The sequence below is a fragment of the Patagioenas fasciata genome, chromosome 30 (genome assembly GCF_037038585.1).
Source record: "Patagioenas fasciata isolate bPatFas1 chromosome 30, bPatFas1.hap1, whole genome shotgun sequence".
Lineage (NCBI taxonomy): Eukaryota > Metazoa > Chordata > Aves > Columbiformes > Columbidae > Patagioenas > Patagioenas fasciata.
In genome coordinates this window covers 4,436,087-4,456,367 of record NC_092549.1, presented here as the reverse complement: position 1 = coordinate 4,456,367, position 20,281 = coordinate 4,436,087, and the positions used below count along the sequence as shown (strand labels likewise).

The 20,281-nt window shown below is 69.5% G+C and overlaps 1 protein-coding gene across 6 annotated transcripts; it reads left to right on the top strand.

Annotated features, from left to right (window-relative positions):
- Positions 1-616: 616 nt before the first annotated feature.
- ARHGEF2 (Rho/Rac guanine nucleotide exchange factor 2) lies at positions 617-20,277 on the top strand. 6 transcript variants are annotated; one of them, XM_065857826.2, is made up of 26 exons: positions 617-898; positions 1,224-1,359; positions 1,675-1,762; positions 2,021-2,060; positions 2,813-2,909; positions 10,093-10,270; positions 10,832-10,899; positions 11,034-11,094; positions 11,287-11,416; positions 11,493-11,602; positions 11,680-11,826; positions 12,632-12,882; positions 13,633-13,758; positions 13,973-14,090; positions 14,168-14,425; positions 15,380-15,456; positions 15,679-15,848; positions 16,099-16,166; positions 16,633-16,818; positions 17,263-17,358; positions 17,434-17,501; positions 17,596-17,637; positions 17,733-17,783; positions 18,362-18,784; positions 19,468-19,660; positions 19,847-20,277. In XM_065857826.2, exons 1-26 carry the CDS (start codon positions 651-653, stop codon positions 19,921-19,923), a joined length of 3,507 nt encoding a protein of 1,168 aa, XP_065713898.1. In that variant the 5' UTR covers positions 617-650; the 3' UTR covers positions 19,924-20,277. The 6 variants fall into 6 exon arrangements, with proteins under 6 accessions (XP_065713898.1, XP_065713897.1, XP_065713896.1 ...); XM_065857825.2 differs by having other exon boundaries at positions 11,031-11,094; positions 17,263-17,355; XM_065857824.2 differs by having other exon boundaries at positions 618-898; positions 11,031-11,094.
- The last annotated feature ends 4 nt before the right edge of the window (positions 20,278-20,281 follow it).

Sequence of the window (20,281 nt, the reverse complement as noted above, 5' to 3'; positions counted from 1 at the left end):
CCCCAAACTGGGCTCCTGGGGGCAGAGCTGAGGCGTGAGTGGCGGACTGGGGGGCGTCAGCGTGCTCAGGGGGGGTCGGGATGCTCAGAGGGATGTCAGGATGCTCAGGGGGTGTCTGGATGCTTGGGGGGTGTCAGGATGCTCGGGAGGTATCTGGATGCTCAGGGGGTGTCGGGATGCTCGGGGGGTGTCTGGTCTGCGTCCCCCTGGGGTGGTGGTGGTGGGGGACAGGTGGGACCCCCCGACCCTCAGCCCCCCCGCCCCAGCGAGGAGCCGCGCTGGTCCCCGCCGGATTCCTGGGCGCTTAATGAGTAACCGGCGCCAGGTGGGGGCCGGGGCGGGAGCCGCTGTGTGTGTGCGGGGCCGGGGGAGCGGCGGCGGGGGACACGAGGTGTGTGTGGGGACACGAGGTGTGTGGGGGGACACGAGGTGTGTGTGGGGACACGAGGTGTGTGAGGGGACACGAGGTGTGTGGGGGGACACGAGGTGTGTGTGGGGACACGAGGTGTGTGTGGGGACACGAGGTGTGTGAGGGGACACGAGGTGGGGGGGGCCCGCTCTGCGTGGCCGTCACGGCTTTACGGGCCGTTTCAGACTCCGGAGCGCTCGGCTGAGACCCCCGGCTCGGTTCGTGCCCCCCGGTGTCCAGCATGGAGGGGCCCGACGCGTTCCTGGGGCCCTGCGAAGGGGCCCTCGAGGGGGATCCCCCGGCACCCGTCACGGTCCCCAGCGCCCCGGCCGAGGAGGAGGAGGAGGGGGACGAAGAGCGTTTTCGGGGGGTGCCGCTGCGCCGCCCCCGCGCCCTGCGAACCCTGGGCTGCTCCCGGGACCCGTTCCGCCGGCACAGCTGGGAGCCGGGCACGGCGCTGCGGGGGGGCCCCGGCTGCCACCGCCTCAGGTAGGGGCGACAGGTCCTGCAGCGTCCCTGGGGGTCGGGGTCCCCCGGGCAGTGTCCCCAGGTGCAGCCCAGGACGAGCATCCCTTGTGCTGTGCCCCAAAATCTCACCCCATGGGGATGTGGGTCCCAGTGTCCCCCCCACCCCAGCTGGGGGCCTCCCATAGGGATGGGGTCCTGGTTTAGGGTCCCCCCAACCCCAGCTAAAGGTTCCCTGTGGGGATGGGGGTCCCAGTTTGGGGGTCCCACCCCAGCTAAGGGTCCCCCATGGGGATGGGGTCCCAGTGTCCCCCCGCCCCAGCTAAGGATCCCCGTGTCCCCACGGCAGCGTGAGCCCCGATGACATGGGCTCCAGCGCGGAGCGGCTGGGGGGGCCCTGGCGGGACCCCCGGCGAGCCCCCCTGCTCCACAGCAACGACGACCTGGGGTCCCTGCTCTCTGAGGAGGACGAGGCCGATGCGCAGGTAGGAGCCCCCTCCTCTTCCTCATCTTCCTCCTCCTGCCACCCGGGGGGTTTAGGGACACCGGGACAAGCCCAGGTCACCATCTTGGGGACCATGTGGCACCGGTGTGAACCCAGGGCCACCATCATGGGGACAATCCAGCACTGGTACGAGCCCAGGTCAGCGTCCTGGGGACCGTGTGGCACCAGTATGAGCCCTGTGCCCCCACCCCGGGGACCGGCAGCTGCCCTGTGCCCCCCCGGCCCTGCCAAAGGGTGACAGGGACAGGAGGTGGTGGCCCCGGTGCCAACCCCGGTGCCAACCCCATCACCGCAGCAGGAGGACGCCCGGTACCGGCCCAGCGCCTGCGCCCTCTCCAAATCCGCGTCCCTCGGCGTCATCGACACCTTCCCCGACTGGGACGGTGAGTGCCTGTGGCCCCCCATGTCCCCCTGTGTCACCCCTGTGTCCTCCCCGTGTCCCCCCCAGTGCCGCAGCCCCATCGCTGCCCAAACCTCCCTCATAACGACCCAAAATCGATGGCGCCACCGCCACCATTAATTATCTGGCCCTGCGGCAGAGCCGGCTGCGCCTCGGCCCTTTAAGGGGGGGCCTTTTAATTTAATTTAGTTTAATTTTAATTATTAATTTAATTGTTATTCCTTCCTTTTCCACCCTTTAGACATTCCCCCGTTTGCCTCCCAGCAGAGCCTGTTCCACGGGTGAGTGGCGGTGGGGGGGACACGGGGACATTGTCCCCCCGTGCCGGGGTGTGACCGGGGGACCAGAGCCCCCAGGGGAGACGTGGGAATGACGATTTTGGCCCCAAATGGACTTTGTCTTGTTGGTGGCTGCAGGGAGGGGACAGGACGGGGCCTGCGGGGCTGGAAGGGGACGCGGGGGACACTGTTCCCCCCCTCCTGGCGGGACATTGTGCTGGTGGAGCCGGGTCCCCTTTGTCCCCAGCGCCTGTCACAGCCCATTCCCGTCTTCATTAGGGCATCGTGGCGAGCGCCGCAGGGACGCACGGGGACACAAGAGGGGGCCAGGGTGGCCCCCCAAGCCACAAAGGACGGGGCTGTGTCACCCGTGGGGCCCCCAAATGTCCCCTCCATGTCCCCAGCCCAAGGAACAGGGCTTGTTCCCCACCCAGGGTGGCTTGTCCCCCACCAAAGGGGGCTTGTCCCCGCCCGTCCTGAGTGCCACCACCCAGGAAAGTGGGGGGGTCCCTGCCCGTAGCGCCCCAAAACCTCCGAGCTGCCCCCACACAAACCAGGACCCCCCGAATTGCAGGGCGGGTGACACGGCTGGGATGTCACCGGGGAGGGGACGCGGCCACCAGCGGGGGGGCCGGGGGGCAGAACGGGCTGCTGTGGCGGTCCCGGGGGGCGGGGGGCGGGACTCGCTCCTCCCCGTTCCCGGGGACGTTGGGGACAGACCCGGATTGTCCCTCCCGGCTCCTCCGTCTCCGCAGCTTCGGGAGCCTCGGGCAGCTGGCGGGGGGCGGCCGGGACGAGACCCCCCTGGGCCGGACCCTCAGCTTCATCCGCAGGATGACGGGGAAGACGAAGGTGAGAGGAGGATGAGGGAGATGGGGAGGCGGGGGGGCATGGGGGGTCGCACCCCGGAACGCGGCTCTCGGGGGGTCACTGGCCGCGCTGAGTTCCGTGCCTCAGTTTCCCCTCCGCTGCCGCCTCGTCAGAGTTCGGGATTGGGGGGAAAACACCCGAATGTGCTGGGGCGGGGGGGTCGGGGACGGACCCAGCGCGGCCCCGCGCGGGTTTGCGGTGCTGCCTCCCCCCTTTGTCCCTGGCCCCGCGTTGTCCCCATCGCGGTGCGCCCGGGGGGGCACGGGGGGACCCCACTCGGGGCGGGGGGGCACGGGGGACCCCGCTCGGGGCGGGGGGCGGTCCCGCCGGGTCCCGCGCTCGGCCCCCCCGCGGCGGAGGAAATGAGGCTTTTCCTGGCCGCGGGCGCTGTTTGTGCGCTGAGCTCACCCCCCCAGCCCCCCCCCGTCCGCCCCCCCCGGAGCGGCCCCTCCGCTCGGGACGTTTTCCTCTGGCCCGACCCCCCCGGGCTCGGTTTCCCCACCCGGCGGCGCCCGCTCGGAGGGACCGGCGGCCGATCCCGGGGGGCGCGGGGGCCACAGCGACGCTCCCCGGCCACCACCCCCCCGTGCGGCCGGAGGAGCTCCGGGGACACTGAGGCACTGCCACATCGGCATCTCGGGGACGCGGGGCGGCCGGTGGCTTTGTGTCCCCTGCCACTCACTTCGGGGGGGCGAACCCCACCCGCCCCCCCGGGGCTGTGATTTGGCACCGAGCGCAGCCGTTAATCCCGCTCCCTCCCCCGGCCCTGGTCTCACCCCCCTCCTCCCGCTGCCCGGATTAGCGGCCAGATGTTGACATCAGTGTGGGGCCGAACCCCCCCGGGCCCAGCTGGGGCGACTCCGTCTGCGCCCGCCCCATGCCGACCGGGGCTGCAAACGGGCTTAAATTCAGGATTTATTATCATTATTATTATTATGATTATTATTATTCCTATTATTGTTTAGCGGGAGGACCGCGCCGCTCAGGCCGGGCTGGCGCTAAGGCTCCGCTCAGCAAAGTTTGTGCTGTAAAATCCCCGGGGAGGAAGAAGGGGCCTGGAAAAGGGGGGGGTGCTGGTGGTGGTCCGGATCCGCCCCCCCGCGGCCGAGGGATGGAGAACGGGGGGTCGGTCCCGGCCGAGCACGTGGCACAGGGATGGTGGCACCGTCCCCATGGCGGGGACAGACCCTGCGGCTGGGGGGGCTCGGGGATTCGGGGGTCCCAGCCTGCGGCAGGATGGGGACACTGGAGCGCAATGGGGGACGTTGGTGGGGCCACCCCAACAGAGGGGACCCCAGGAGAGGGGACCTGAGAGCTGTGCAGGCAGCAGCGAGCACCCGGTGTCACTTTGGGGGACACGCTGGGCCGGGGGGGCTCTGGGGCGTGGGCGCTGGCCGGGAAGCGGCTGCGGGGGGGAGGGACGTGCCAGCTATTTCAGGAAGAAATAACAACGATCATCCCAGCGGCGGGGCCGAGAGCGCGGCCGCCGGGGACTCGGGGCGGTCCCGGTTTGGGGACTCGGGGCGGTCCCGGTTTGGGGACTCAGCGCAGCCCCGGTTTGGGGACGCACCACGGGTCTTGGGGACCCCACCATGTCCGGCCACCCCGCGCCCCGGGTGAGTCACGGGGGCCGCTCAGCCCCGGGGGTCCTGTGGGGGTCCCGTGGGGTCCCGGGGTGTTGCTGCTGCTGTGGGTCTCGCCTGTGCTCCCCGTATCACCGGGGGGCTCCTGTCCTTGCTGGGGGACGTGTTGAGGGGGACCCCAAAAATCATCCCCGCCGTGACGCCCGTATCCCCGTCGGTGCTTTTGGCAAGGGGCCGATGCTGGGCTGACTCTGTCCTTGTGCCGGGGGGACTGCGTGGCTTCCCCCCCAGGACTATGGGGGTCCCCTCTGTGACCAGACCCCCCCATCTCCTCCCTGTGTGACTTTTTATGGCCGCGCCGCCGCTCCCCCCGTCACCCTCCGCTCCCACGTGATGCTCGCGGGACTTCCCGTGCCCGGATCTGGCCCCGCCACGTGGGGGGCACCGGACCCCCCGTGGGCACCACCGCGGCCTCCTCCCCAGCCACGGCCTCCCCTTCGGGGCTTCCTTCTGTTGGTTTTGGGGCAGTTTTGGGGTTCGGGATGGGGGGCAGCAGAAGCGAACCCCGGCTCCGGGATTTGTACCCGGGGAGGAAGCGAGAAACCGGGGTGGAGGCTCAGGGTGAGCGGGGCAGCGTCACCGTGTCCCCCGGTGTCCCCCGGTGCTCGGGGTGAGCGGGGCAGCATCACCGTGTCCCTTGGGGTGAGCGGGGCAGCATCACCGTGTCCCCCGGCGCTCGGGGTGAGCGGGGCAGCATCACCCTGTCCCCCGGCACTCGGGTGGCCTCGCGAGGGTTTGGTTCTGCTTTCGGGGCTGTGGTTTAGTTTAAACCCGGCCTTGGCAGCGGGGGGAGCCTGGGCCGGGGTAACGGCCGCAGCTGCCGCCCGAGTGCGGCTCCGCCTGCTTTGGGGCCATTTGGTGCGTTTTCCCGACTTCTCCCGACAGCTGCGCTCGGCTCCCGACGTCTCCCCTTGGCGCGGCTCGCAGGGCCGGGTTTGGCACCGCGGCCGCTCGGCCTGGGCTGTTGCTGCAGGGAAACCGAGGCAGCGCGGCAGCTCCGGGCAGCACCGGCGCCTTTCTGTGGTTATTCATTAAGCCGAGAGCCACCGGCTTCGCTCCCGGTGGCCCACGCTGTGTTGTCCTCCGCCCCTTGTCAAGCGTCAAGTGCCACCAGGCTCGGAAATGCGGACAAAAGGGACGTTTTGTTTGCCTAAGGAGCCGTTTGGGGGGCGGGCGGGTTTGCCCGGGTGACGCGTGGGGACACGGGTCCCCAAAATCCCCCGCTGGGCTCCGGTTTCTCCTGGCAGCCCCGGGAGCGTTATCTCGGCGTCACCGATAAGCGCCGCTTTCTCCCAGCCGGCGGGTTAATGTTCACCGGGCCGGGTCACGGAGCTCCGGCCGCGGGGCTGCGCCCCGAGCACCGCGCTGAAGGGAAAAGAGCTGCTTTTTCCCAAAATGCAACCTTCAGCCCGACTTCCCGGCGCTGGCGGAGGATCTGGCACCAATTTGCTCTGTTTGGGAGCTAAAAACCCCGGAATGGAGGAAAAAGGTCACGCCGGGCCCAGAACGTGGGGACGGGGTTCATGCGTCACCTTAAAATTGCGCTTCGGGGTATTTGGGGGTCTTGGGGGGTCCCATAGTGATGGGGGGTGGAAATCCCACGGGATTTTCTGCTTATTTTGGGGCTCCAGTGTTGGGTCGAGGTCCCCAAGGAGCCCGGGCAGGGCGAGGGGGAAACTGAGGCAGGAGAGCGAGGGCGGCGATGCGGGAGAGCCCGCCCGGATCCGGATCGGTGCTGGGGGGCGGGACCATTCCCAGCGTCGCTCCCGGCTCCGGAGCCGCTCCGGAGCGCCCCGTTCCCACGCTGCCGGTGCCGGGCGCGGGCCCGATCCTGCCCGGTGCGAACAAAGGCCCCGGGCAGCACGAGGCGTTTGTCCCGCCCCGGGGGCGGGGCCGGGCCGGGCAGGGCCGGGCGGGAGCGGGAGCGGGAGCGGGAGCGGAGGCTCCGCGGATTATGTCCCGCATCGAGTCGCTGGCCCGGGCCCGGAGCGAGCGAGCCAAGGTGGGTCCGGGGGCAGCGCCCCCGCGGGGCGGGGGGTTCCCCGGGGTGGGGGGTCCCCCACAGCCCCCCCTCCCTGGGGGCGCGTTTCCCTCCTCTGCTTCTGCCTCCCCCCTCACCCTTTGGAGGGGGAAAACTCGCGCAAATCGCTGCCCCCAACACCCCGCAATTTGGGGGGTTCCGCCTTTCCCCACCCGGCTGGCGGGCAGGGTGCGGGGATGGGGGGCTTCTATAGGTTATGCACTTTGGGGGTCCCTTAGCGAAAAGGGGGGGACGCAGGGAGGAGTCCCCCGCAAACCGCTCCCCATTGTGTCTCCTGGGCAGACAAACACCCCCCCCTGCCTGCGGCGCTGCCTGCGCCCCCCGGGCAGGGACCCCCGACCCCCGCCCGGCCCGCCCGTAACTTCTCCTCGGCCCCAACACCCCCCCCCCGGTTTCCGCCGCAGCTCCGGCCCCTTTGCCGGCCTGGAAACCCCCCCGGGGAGGAAGCGGCGGCTCCTCCTGCCGCGGGGGGGGAGCGAAGTGGGGCCCCCCCGGCGCGCTTTGGTCCGCCACAACCCGCCACAGACAAAGCCCCGAGCGCTTGGGGAAACTGAGGCACGGAGCGCGTTTCCCCGTTGTCACCCGTGACTTGGCGGGGAGGAGGGGGTCGGGGGGGGTCAGGCGACATCGTGGTGCCCGGAGCATGTGGCAATCGCCGGCGTGGCGAAACGGTGGGGGGGGGCGGGGGGCCAGCTGGTGCCGCCGCTTGGCTTTGTGCTCCGGCTGCTGCGGGCGCAGCGCCGCCCCCCGGCTCAGTCACCCCGGCCGGGGAGGGGGTCTGGGGGAGCACGGGGACTCCCCCGGCTCACAGGGACCGGCCTTGTGCGCACTGAGTCTGGGGGTCCGACCGTATTTGGGGGGCCCAGCCCTGCTCGGGGGGCGCTGCCGGAGGTGCTGGCGGGGGGGAAGCGGTTGTTGGTTCCTGCGCCGGCCGGGGGGGAAATGGCGGTTTTTGTTTAAAGAAAGTTTCGTTAAAGCCCGTTCCGCCCCACCCAGGGCTGTGCTGGCCCGGGGGGGCCGTGTCGCCGTGTCCCCCCGCAGCCGCTGTCCCCACCACCACCCGGCCCGGCTTTAGGAATGGGGGGCCCCCTGCCAATGGGGGGCGCAGCCATGAGGCCCCCCCGGGCTGGGGTGTGCTGGTGGCAGATGGGATGTGTGGGACACCCCCGTGGCGACCCCATGGCCAGGGCCTTATTTTGATGACCCACCCCCCCAAAACAGCGGCCGGGGGATCCTCAGCGCTCCCACGCTGCACCCCCCAAACCGCTCCTTAGAGGGGGCAAATTTGAGGCCGAACCAGGACTTTTGTGCACTGGGGAGCACCCCCTATTGGGGGGGGGGGGGGGCTGTTGGGCACCCCCTGGGCCCCGGCATCTTTTGTTGCCACGCGCCGCTTTGTTCCGCGCGGGGTGTGGGGGGGACACTGTCCCCAACAGGAGGGACCGACGTGTCACCGGGGGACATTGCGGGGGGGTCGCGTCCGTCACCCAGCTCGGCCCGTGGCTTTTTTGGGGGGCCGGCCCCCCCCCCGGCTCTTTGCACCCGCGGTGATGCCGCAGGTTTGGGGGGGACACACGGGGGCGGTTGTCACCCCCCAAAGCTCCCCCTGAGTGTGGCCGGAGTTTGGGGGCGGGGGGGTGAAATTCGGGGCGGGGGCGGTGTCGGTGCCACCAAGAACCCGCCCGCCGGAAAAAGGCCAAACCACCAAAACCCCGGTTCTATTTAAAGCGCAGAAACTTTCTGCACCCGCCCGCGCCGGGGGGCGGATGTGGGGGGACCCCCCCGGAACCCCCGTGTCGGGGATTTGGCTCCGTAGCGGCTTTTGTGGGGGGTGAGGTCGGGGTTCGGTGGTGATGCTGGGGGGGTTATTGCGGTGTGCGCCGGTGGGTTCGGGGGGGAGAGGTGGTGACAGCCCCCCCAGCCCTGTGTTCTGCAGATGGGACGGGGCCGCGTGTGCCCCCGCAAAGGGGACCGGGGGGTCCGGGAGCCGGTACCGGGAGCGAGTCCCGGCGGGGGGCAGGAAGGGGAGTCGCCGCCTCCCGCCTTTGTCTGGCGGGTTCGGTTTCCTGCGGCCGGGGCCGCGGGGGGGGCGGGAAACGGCGAAACGAGGGGAAAACGGAATAACGTGGAGAGAAAGAAAACGGGGAAAGTGGAGGAAAGAGGAGGAGGAAGGAAAAGTGGAGGAAGGGAAGGGAAGGGAAGAAAGGAGGAGAGGAGGGGAAGGGAAGGAAGGCAAAAGAAAGGTGAGAAAGGCAAAAAGAGAACCCCAAACGAAACAGAAAGCAGCAAAAGGAAAGGTTGGGAAAAGGAAAGGAAATAAGAAGAAAAAGAAAAGGTAAGAGAAAACAAAGGAAAAATAAGGAAAGCAAAGAAAGAAAAAGGGCAGAAAAAGGAAAAAAACAGGGCAAAAAAATAGTTAAAAACCAGCTGGGGAGGAAAAGAAAGGGCAAAACAAATGGGAAGGGAAAACAAGGGAAGCAAACAAGGGGAACAAGGGCGGTGGGACAATCGGCAGATGCTGCGGGGACAATCGGGGACAATTGGCGGAGGCTGCGGGGACAATCGGGGGACACAACCGGCAGAGGCTGCGGGGACAATCGGGGACAACCGGCAGAGGCTGGGGCCGGCCCGGCGGGGGGGCTGCGGGGGGTGCTCCGGGGGCCGGGATGCTCTGGGGGGCCGGGATGCTCTGGGGGGCCGGGATGTGCTGCTGCTCCTGCGCCCCCTCCCCGGGGGAGCCGGACGGACCCCCCGGAGCAGAGCGGGTGAGCCCCGACCCCCCCGCGTCCCCCCGCCCCGGCCTCTCCTGTCGCGGGGGGGTGGAAACTGGGACCCCCGTGGGCATCGCTGGGGATTGGGGACCCGTCGTTTTGGGGGTGGTTGGGGGTGTCCCGGTGCCAGGCTGTGACACGGCGGGGGGGCCGGGGACAAAGGCGGCTCTGTGGCGGTGGGGGTGCGGGCAGGAGCGGGACAGCGCCGGCTTGGCCCCCCCCTTTTTGGGAGGGGAAAGCACAGAGAGCCCCAAAGCGCTGTGCCCGGGGGGGGGGGGGGGGCTGCTTCCTCTGAACCCCCGTTTTTGGGGAAAAAAGGCAAAAATAGCCAGTGTTATTAAAAGAAGAGGTGGGAGGGCTGCGCGCCGGCGGTGCCCCCAGCCTGGGGGGTGCGGGGAGCATCGTCACCACCCCCCGGCATCGTCACCCCCCGCGGCCCCCGCATCGCGTCCCCATTGGGGCTGGTGGCTGCGGGGCGGGGGGGCGCGGGACGGGTCTCTCCCGTTGTCACGGTGACGGGTGATGGGGAGCCCGGGCGAGCGCAGCCATCGCGGCTTCTCCTCCGCGCCGGGCTGCCAGGAGCCCCCCCCGGGCACCCCCAGCTCCCCGCGGCCATGAACCGCGTCCCCAGGCAGGGGGGGGGCGCCGCTTTGGGTGCCGGGGGGCGCCTGGCGAACCGTAACCCCCGCCCGGCGCATCTCCCCGGGCAGAGCAAGGAGAAGATGAAGGAGGGGAAGGAGAAGGTGACAATGACGGTGAAGGAGGGGAAGGACAAGGACGCCCGGTACACCAACGGCCACCTCTTCAGCACCATCACCGTGTCCGGCACCACCATGTGCTTCGCCTGCAACAAGAGCATCACGGCCAAGGAGGCGCTGAGCTGCCCCAGTGAGACGCGAGCTCCGTGACCCGGGGGCGAGCGGCTGCCTGGGCGCAGTTTGGGGACACGGATTCGGGGGGGACGTGTGGGGAGGGGAACGTTCGGGGTGCTCTGGCACGTCGCGGCGCGGTTGGTGGCACCGCCGGCTGCGCTGCTGCGGGGGATGCCATGGTGACAGATGGAGCTGGTGGCACCGGGCTGGCGCGGCAGCGTGATGGCCCCCGGGTTGCTGGTGGTGGCACCGGGGTGGCCTGGGGCGTCGTGTCCCCTGGGCTGGGGGGTCTTGGTGGTGGCACCAGGTCTTGGTGGTGGCACTGGGCTGGCGTAGGACGTCATGTCCACCAGGGTATGGGGGTCTGGGTGGTGGCACCGGGCTGGCGTGGGGCGCCGTGTCCCCCGGGCTGGGGGTCTCGGTGTCACCGCGCTGGCTCAGCTGCTCCCCAGCAGCTGCGGCTCCCGGTGTCACTGTCACCTGCTCCCGTCGCTCCCCTGGGACGGGGGTGGTGGGGGGACCCTCGTGGTGTCACCGGGGGGTGGCCGTGCCGTCACCTCTCCCCGTGTCCCCCCAGCGTGCAACGTCACCATCCACAACCGCTGCAAGGACACGCTGCCCAACTGCACCAAGGTGAAGCAGAAGGTGAGTCCCGGCGCCACGGGTGGCACGGGCGGGGGTCTCAGCCGGGGGGGCTGGGGCCGCGTGCGGTGCCGGTGACGCCGGCGGTGCCGGTGACGCCAGCGGTGCCGGTGACGCCCCCGCTCCCCCCGCAGCAGCAGAAGGCGGCGCTGCTCAAGAACAGCTCGGCGCTGCAGTCGGTCTCGCTGCGCAATAAAAGTGAGTGGGGGCGCCGTGCGGGGGTGGGGACAGCGGTGTCCCCCCCATGCTGCCGGTCACCGCGGTGTCCCCGGGGGCTGTGGGGACACCCCGGGAGGGCTGGGGACGCGTCCCCCGGGATGCTCTGGGGATGCTGCTGTCCCGTGGGCGGCGGGGGGGTCACGGCGTTGTCCCCTCTCTGTCCCCACCCAGATGCCATCCGGGAACGTCCCAACTCGGCCATTTACCCCTCGGAGAGCTTCCGGCAGACGCTGCTGGGCCCGCGCCGCAGCCGGCCCTCCCTGTCCCTCTCCAAAAGCGTCTCCACCACCAACATCGCAGGGTAAACGGGGGTGCAGCAGGACTGGGGGGGCAGGGGTGTCCCCGCGGCGTCACCAGCGCGTCCCGGCCCCTCGCAGGACGTTCAATGACGAGTCTCCCCTGGGGATCCGGCGGATCCTGTCCCAATCCACCGATTCGCTCAACATGCGCAACCGCACGCTGTCCGTGGAGTCGCTCATCGACGAAGGTGGGGACGGGGACACGGGGACGCACGGGGGGCGCGGGGCGCAGGGACAGCCCCCAGCGCCGCCTCCCGCCCCCCAGGCCCCGACGTCGTCCTCAACCAGCTGCTGAGCGACCTGGAGACGGACGGGAAGGACTTCGAGGCGGATTCGTGGAGCTTGGCCGTGGACAACAGCTTCCTGCAGCAGCACAAGATGGACGTGATGAAGCGCCAGGACGTCATCTACGGTGAGGGGACACCGGGGGACGGGGACACCGGGGAACGGGGTGCTGGGGGCAATGGGGAGGTAGGGACGGGGTGGGGGACGCAGGGAGGGGGTAGAAATGTAGGGACAGGGGTGAAGAGGTGGGGACACAGGGTAAGGGGCATAGGGACAGGGTAGGGACACAGGGACAGGTCAGAGATGCAGAGATGGGGTCGTGGGGCCGGGACAGGGGACACAAGGACACGTCAGAGCCACAGGGATGGGGGTGCAGGGCTGGGGGACATGGGGACAGGATGGAGGACACAGGGACAGGTCAGAGGAGCAGGGATGAAGAGATGGGGACACATGGACAGAGTAGGGGACACAAGGACACATCAGAGCCACAGGGATGGAGGTGCAGGGCTGGGGGACATGGGGACAGGATGGGGGACACAGGGACAGGTCAGAGGAACAGGGGTGAAGAGATGGGGACACAGGGACAGGGTAGGGGACATAGGGACAGGTCAGAGGAACAGGGGTGAAGAGATGGGGACACAGGGACAGGGTAAGGGACCCAGGGACAGGTCAGAGGAACAGGGGTGAAGAGATGGGGACACAGGGACAGGGTAGGGGACACAGGGACAGATCAGAGATGCAGAGTTGGGGTTGCAGAACCAGGACGGGACACAAGGACAGTTCAGAGCCACAGGGCTGGGGCTGGCGGGATGGGGGACACAGGGACAGGGCAGGGACACAGGGACAGGGCAGGGGACACGGCTGGGGCCGCAGGGCCCGTGTCCGTCCGCGGGCGGCGGTGACATCGCCGGCTGTCCCCGGTCCCTCCGCAGAGCTGATCCAGACCGAGCTGCACCACGTGCGCACGCTGAAGATCATGGGCAGCCTGTTCCGCAGGGCCATGCTGGAGGAGCTGGCGCTGGACCCCGGCACCGTGCACGGCATCTTCCCCGGCCTGGACGAGCTGCGCCAGGTCCACCAGCGCTTCCTGGCCCAGCTGCTCGAGCGGCGCCGCCACTCGCTGGCCTGCGACAGCAACAAGAACTTTGTCATCGACAGGCTGGGGGACATCCTGGTCAGCCAGGTGGGGACGCGATGGGGTCACCAGAGCTGGCTTGGGGGATATGGGCTGCGTGGGGACATCCTGGTCAGCCAGGTGGGGATGGGATGGGGTCACCAGAGCTGGCTTGGGGGATATGGGCTGCGTGGGGACATCCTGGTCAGCCAGGTGGGGACGCGATGGGGTCACCAGAGCTGGCTTGGGGGATATGGGCTGCTGGGGGACATCCTGGTCAGCCAGGTGGGGACGCGATGGGGTCACCAGAGCTGGCTTGGGGGATATGGGCTGCTGGGGGACATCCTGGTCAGCCAGGTGGGGATGGGATGGGATGGGATGGGATGGGATGGGATGGGATGGGATGGGATGGGATGGGATGGGATGGGATGGGATGGGATGGGATGGGGGTACAAGGTGCTTGGGGACATCCCGGTCAACCAAGTGGGGATGGGATGGGGGTACAAGGTGCTTGGGAACATCCTGGTCAATGAGGTAGAGATGGGGTGGGGACACTGGAGCTGGCTGGGGGGAGTACAGGGAGCTCGGGGACATCCTGGTCAACCAGCTGAGGGTGGGGTGGGGACACCAGAGGTAACCTGGGGGATATGGGCTGCTTGGGGACATCGTGGTGGACCAGGTGGGGAGGGGAGGGGGACACCAGAGCTGGCTCGGGGGGATATGGGCTGCCTGGGGACATCGTGGTGAACCAGGTGGGGGTGGCACGGCCACCGGAGCTGGCGGGGGGTGCGGCCTCGCTGATGTCCCCTCGGTCCCCAGTTTTCGGGCGCCAGCGCGGAGCAGCTGAGGAAAGCGTACTCGGAGTTCTGCAGCCGGCACACGCGGGCCCTGAAGGAGTACAAGGAGCTGCTGGCGCGGGACAAGCGCTTCCAGCAGTTCATCCGGGTGAGGACCCGGCCCCGACGGCGCCGGGGGGCCCTGGGGCGGGTTTTGGGGTCTCCCTGCAGCCCCCAAGCTCGGGGATGCTTCTGCCGACTCCACGCCTCAGTTTCCCCAATGCTTCGTTTCCCTGATGTTTCTTAACGTGGTTGTGAGCGCCGGGGGGGGGTGGCGGCTGCTCTGCCCTCATCCCCTCCCTCCTCTTCCTCCCGGCCGGCAGAGGATGTCGCGGTCCCCGCTGCTGCGGCGTCACGGCGTCCCCGAGTGCATCCTGCTGGTGACGCAGAGGATCACCAAGTACCCGGTGCTCATCGAGCGCATCCTCAAGAACTCCAAAGGTGCCGGAGCCGGCGCTTGGGGGGACGCCCGTGTTTGGCGGGGGGGCTCGCAGCCCTGACCGCGCGTGTCCCCGCAGACAACGAGGCCGAGGCGGCGGACCTGTCGCGGGCGCTGGCGCTGGTGAAGGAGCTGATCTCGGCGGTGAACGCCGAGGTGCACGCCTGCGAGCTGAGCGCGCGGCTGGGGGACGTGCACCGGCGCCTGGACGGGCGGGCGCGCGTGCCGCTGCCCGGCGAGAGCCGCCTCGGCGTCTTCGGCAAGGACGAGCTGCTGCGGCGCCGGCTGGTGCACAGCGGCTGCCTGCTCTGGAAAACCGCAGCCGGGCGCTTCAAAGGTGCAGGGGGGCTGGGGGAGCAGGGTGGTGTGGGATGGGGGTACCAGGGAACTGGAGGTGCCCAGGGACCAGCGCACCAAGGGGTGGGGGTGCCAGGGCATTTGAGGGAGCAGGGTGGTGTGGGATGGGGTACCAGGGGATTTGGGGGACCAGGGGATGGGGATGTTGGGGACCAGGATGGGGTGGAATGGGGGTACCAGGGAATTGGGGGACCAGGCGATGGAGGTGCCCAGGGACCAGCGCACCAAGGGGTGGGGGTACCAGGGCATTTGGGGGAGCAGAATGGTGTGGAATGGGGGTACCAGGGAATTGGAGGTGCCCAGGGACCAGCGCACCAAGGGATGGGGGTGCCAGGGCATATGGGGAGCAGGGTGGTGTGGGATGGGGTACCAGGGCATTGGGGTGCTGAGGGACCAGGGTGCTGGAGGATGGGGTACCAGGGGATTTGGGGGACCAGGATGATGTAGAATGGGGGTACCAGGGAACTGGGGTATCAGGGGGCAGGGTTACGAGGGGATGGGGATGCTGGGGGACCAGGATGAGGTGGAATGGGGGTACCAGGGGATTGGGGTTCTGAGGGACCAGGGTGCTGGAGGATGGGGTACCAGGGGATTTGGGGAAGCAGGGGGTGGGGGTACCAGGGAATGGGGGTACCAGGGGATGGAGGTGCCCAGGGACCAGCGCACCAAGGGATGGGGGTACCATGGAATTGGGGTGCTGGGGGACTAGGATGGTGTGGAATGGGGGTACCCAGAATTTGGGGTACCAGGGGATGGGGGACCCCTGGGGATTTGGGACCAGGGACCATGGTGCCAAGGGATGGGAGATGCCAAGGGACGGGGGCACCTGCATTTGGGGACACTGGGGGACTGTGGTGCCAGGGACAGGGGTGACTCGGGGGGTGGCCCTGGGGACGTGGCACCGGCTCCCCCGACACCTCCCCCTGCACCCCAGACGTGCTGGTGCTGCTGCTGACCGACGTGCTCGTCTTCCTGCAAGAGAAGGACCAGAAGTTCACGTTCCCCACGCTGGTGAGAGCGGCGAGCGGCCCCCGGCCGCCCCCCGTGCAACCGGCACCGCCAGGGCTGTGCCGGCACCGCGGTGGCACCGGGATGGCACCACCAGGGCTGTGCCGGCACCGGGATGGCACCGGGATGGCACCGGGATGGCACCGCCAGGGCTGTGCCGGCACCGCGGTGGCACCGGGATATGGTCCCTGGTCCCCCATCCATTCGCACCCCGTGCCCCCCCAGGACAAGCCCCCCGTGATCTCGCTGCAAAACCTGCTGGTGCGGGACATCGCCAACCAGGAGAAGGGGATGTTCCTGCTGAGCGCGGCGCCGCCCGAGATGTACGAGGTGCACGCGGCCTCGCGCGACGACCGCAACGCCTGGATGCGCCTGATCCAGCAGACGGTCAGCCTGTGAGTGACCCCTGGATTCCGGGGGCCCCGCGGCCGTGGGGCGGGCGATGGGGAGCGGGGAGCTGGGTCTGCTGGGCCGTGGGGGCATGGAGGGATGGGGGATGCGGGTTAGGATGCAGGTGATGGGGGATGCGGGTGGGATGGGGTGGTGGGTGGGATGGGGGATGCGGGTGATGGGGGATGCGGGGTGATGGGGGTTGTGGGTGATGGGGCGGGGGGTCCCAGCTCTGACCCCGTCCCGTCCCCCCAGCTGTCCCAGCCGCCAGGACTTTCCCCTGATCGAGACGGAGACCGAAGCGTCCATACGCAAGCTGAAAGGTGGGGGGTCCCTGGCCCTGTGTCCCCCCTCCCTGCCCCTGTGTTCCCCCTCCCTGCTTGAGCTGCAACTCATCCTTCATTCCCCTTTGTCCCCCTCATCCCTGTTTGTCCCCGCTTTTCCGTATCTGTCCCCCCATCCCTCTTTGTCCCCCCATCCCTCTTTGTCCCCCCATCCCTCTTTGTCCCCCCATCCCTCTTTGTCCCCCCATCCCCATTTGTCTCCCCATCCCCATTTGTCTCCCCATCCCCATTTGTTCCCCCATTCCTCTTTGTCCCCCCATCCCTCTTTGTCCTTCCCATCCCCGTTCATCCCTCCTTTTCCCTTCTTGTCCCCCCATCCGCGTTTGTCCCCCCCATCCCCATTTGTCCCCACTTTTCCGTATCTGTCCCCCCATCCCTGTTTGTCCCCCCATCCCCGTTCATCCCTCCTTTTCCCCTCTCGTCCCCCGCGCCCGTTTCCCCGCAGACCGCATCCAGCAGCAGGACCGGCAGATCTCGGCGCTGCTGGAGGAGAAGGTCGGGCTCTTTGCCGACGTGCTGGCGCTGGCCAGCGGCTGCGAGGAGCCCCTGGGGCCCCCCCGGCCCCTGTTCCGCTGCGACTCGCCCGAGGCTTCGCAAGGGGAGAGGCTGCTGCACGACGCCATCCGGGAGGGTACGGCCGGGGAGCCGGGGCGCGGGACGGGGAACCGGGGCTCGGGATGGGGAACCGGGGCTCGGGACAGGGAACCGGGGCTCGGGACGGGGGAATGGGGCACGGGACATGGGAATGGGGCACGGGACGGGGAACCGGGGCTTGGGACGGGGGAATGGGGCTCGGGACGGGGAACCGGGGTGCGGGATGGGGAACCGGGGCTCAGCACGGGGGAATGGGGCTTGGGACAGGGAACCGGGGCTCGGGACGGGGGAATGGGGCTCGGGACAGGGAACTGGGATGGGGGAATGGGGCACGGGATGGGGGAACTGGGGCTCAGGACAGGGGAACTGGGGCATGGGATGGGGGAATGGGGCACAGATGGGGGAATGGGGCACGGGATGGGGGAACTGGGGCTCAGAACAGGGGAGCTGGGGCTCGGGGCTCACCCCTCGTCCCCCGCAGTGGAGAGCCTGCGGGAAACGCTCACCTGCGCCGGACGCGACCGCGACCACGACAACGTCACGGAGGGCGAGAGCTGCCCCAGCCCCGGCGCCAGCAGTGAGGGGGACACGGGGAGCGGGGTCTGGGGTCCCACCGCGGTGGGGGCTCTGACACCCCCGTCTGTCCCCGCAGACGGTGACGCCGGCAGCTTCAACGGCTCCTTGGAGTTCTGCAGGGCGGATTCGGACACCGGGCAGAGGGTGAGCGCGGTGGGGGGCACAGCGGGGTGGGGGGCATGGGGGACACCCCACCCTGTGCCGGGGACGCCGCGGTGTCACTGCTCTCTCCCCATAGGATGGGAATGGGAACCAGCTCCTGCAGAGGGGATCCCAGGAGGTAAGGGGGGCGGGGGGAGCACCAGCGTTGCCTCGGTTTCCCCACTGGGGTTTAATGGGGGGGGGCTCACCGCCCTGTCCCCTCTGCTCCCCCAGGAGATCAACCAGCGGCTGCTGAACCTCTACAGCCTCCTGCACGGGCTGCAGGTCAGTGGGGACAGGGGGACAGGGATGGGGGGCGAGGTGACATCCCCCAGCCTGCAGGGACTGGGATGGGGGGGACAGGGGGACAGGGATGGGGGACGAGGTGACATCCCCCAGTCTGCAGGGACAGGGATGGGGGGGACAGGGGGACAGGGATGGGGGACAAGGTGACATCCCCCGGCCTGCAGGGACAGGGATGTGGGGGGACAGTGGGGACAGGGATGGGGGACAAGGTGACATCATCCCCCGGCCTGCAGGGACTGGGATGGGGGGGACAGTGGGGACAGGGATGGGGGAGAAGGTGACATCATCCCCCGGCCTGCAGGGACTGGGATGGGGGACAAGGTGACATCCCCCTTGCCTGCATGGACAGGGGTGGGGGGACTATGGGGCCGGGGGTGACAGGGAAGGGGACAAGGTGATGGGGAAGGGGACAAGGTGACGTTCCCCTTGCCTGCACAGACAGGGGTGGGGATGGTGGGGACAGGGGACCAGGTGTCACCCGCGCACCTTCACGGACAGGGATGGGGGGACTTTGGGTGCGGGGACCAGGTGTGACCCCCGCGGGCACGTCCCCGCAGGCCGTGGTGACCCGGCAGGACACGCTGCTGGAGCTGCACCTGCAAGAAGCGGCCGAGAAACCGTCCCGGCGTGGCTCCCACCCTGTGACCCCGACCGAGCCGCCGGCGCGAGGGGGCGAGAAGCCCGGCGGTGTCCCCGTCACCGGCGCCACGGAGCTGGCGCTGCTGCAGCGGCAGCACGCGCTGGTGCAGGAGGAGCTGTGCCGCTGCCGGCAGCTGTGCCAGGAGCGGGCGCAGGAGGCGGCGGCGCTGGAGGCGCGGCTGCGGGACAGCGAGCGCGAGCGCGGGCGGCTGGAGCGGGAGCTGGAGGAGGCGCGGGGGCCGCGCCAGGACGCGCCGGGACGGAGGCGCGGGGGCACGGAGCCGCGGCGCCGCAGCCTGCCCGCCGGGGACGCGCTGTACCTCAGCTTCACCCCCCCGCAGGTGAGCGGCGCGGGACGGGGGGCGCGGGCTCTGGGGGCTCAGCGCGCGGGGCGGGGGGCTGGGGGGAAGGCGTGCATGTGTCGTGGTGTCGGACCTCAGCCCACCCTGGTCGGGTTTGGGGTGCCCGGAGGGGGTGCCAGGAGGAAGGAGATGCTGCTCCTGTGTGATGTGAGTTTTGGGGTGTCGGGAGGGAGATGATGGTGCTCATGCACAGCACGAGTTTCCAGGCTCAGCCCCCGGGTTTGGGGACAGGCGGGGAGGCACCTTTGTGTGTCACGGGGGTGTCCGGGGAGGCACGTTCCTGTGTCACGGGGGTGTCCGGGGAGGCACGTTCCTGTGTCACGGGGGTGTCCGGGGAGGCACGTTCCTGTGTCACGGGGGTGTCCGGGGAGGCACGTTCCTGTGTCACGGGGGTGTCTGGGGGAGGCACGTTCCTGTGTCACGGGGGTGTCCGGGGAGGCACGTTCCTGTGTCACGGGGGTGTCCGGGGAGGCACGTTCCTGTGTCACGGGGGTGTCCGGGGGAGGCACGTTCCTGTGTCACGGGGGTGTCCGGGGAGGCACCTTCGTGTGTCACGGGGGTGTCCGGGGAGGCACGTTCCTGTGTCACGGGGGTGTCCGCCCTCAGCGCCCTCGGTTTGGGGATGGGGGGCTCGCCCCTGACCCCCCTCTGTTCTCCCGCAGCTGGGCCACGGCGCCCCCCCCGGCAGCCTGTCCTACCCGCCCCCCGCCTTGGCCGCCCCCCGGCCGGAGCTGGAGCTGGATTACCGGGGCGGGGGGGGCCCCGAGGCGCTGCGCGGGGCCGAGGACGCGCTGGACACGCTGCTGGAGGACGAGGACATGGGCAGCGGCCGCTCGCCCCCCGCCAGCCCCCGAGGTGGGACGGGAGGGGCCCCGGGTCCCCCTTTCCCAGGGGTGACACCATGGGGGTGACCCCGTGGGGGTGACACCCGTGGGGTGATGCCGTGGGGGTGACACCCGTGGGGGTGACGCCGTGGGGGTGACACCCGTGGGGTGACGCCGTGGGGGTGACACCCGTGGGGTGACGCCGCGCTTCCCGCAGATTTCCCGCGCATGCAGGACATCCCCGAGGAGGTGGAGAGCGGCCAGGAGCTGCGGGACGGCGATGGGGACAGTTAGGGACCAACCCGGCCCCGCCCCCCCGCGGGGGTTTTGGGGAGCTGCCATTCCCCTGGGAGCCGTATGGGACTCGGGGGGGTCACCCCCTCCTTGCTGGTGACGTGGGGCGGGGACACGGAGATTGGGGACCCATGTGCCCCCCCCACCCCACCCCACCCCACCCCCCCCCACCCACCGCCGGGTTTATTTATTTATTTTGCGGTCTGGGGTGCCCTGCTCTGCGCCCCCCGGGGTGAACCCGGGCCAACCAAAGCCCGTCCCGCCCCCCATCGCTGGGGGGGCTGCCCGGGGGGCGGGGACAGGCGTTCGCGGGGGGCGGCTGTAAAAAGGACGAAACAAGGAAAAGAATTAAAACGGC

Coding starts and splice junctions, on each gene's coding strand:
- ARHGEF2 (XM_065857824.2), top strand. CDS start 651: ATGGAGGGGCCCGACGCGTTCCTGGGGCCCTGCGAAGGGGCCCTCGAG. Junction 11,827..12,631: donor GCGCCAGGACGTCATCTACG/GTGAGGGGACAC, acceptor GTCCCTCCGCAG/AGCTGATCCAGACCGAGCTG. Junction 17,784..18,361: donor GCCTCCTGCACGGGCTGCAG/GTCAGTGGGGAC, acceptor ACGTCCCCGCAG/GCCGTGGTGACCCGGCAGGA.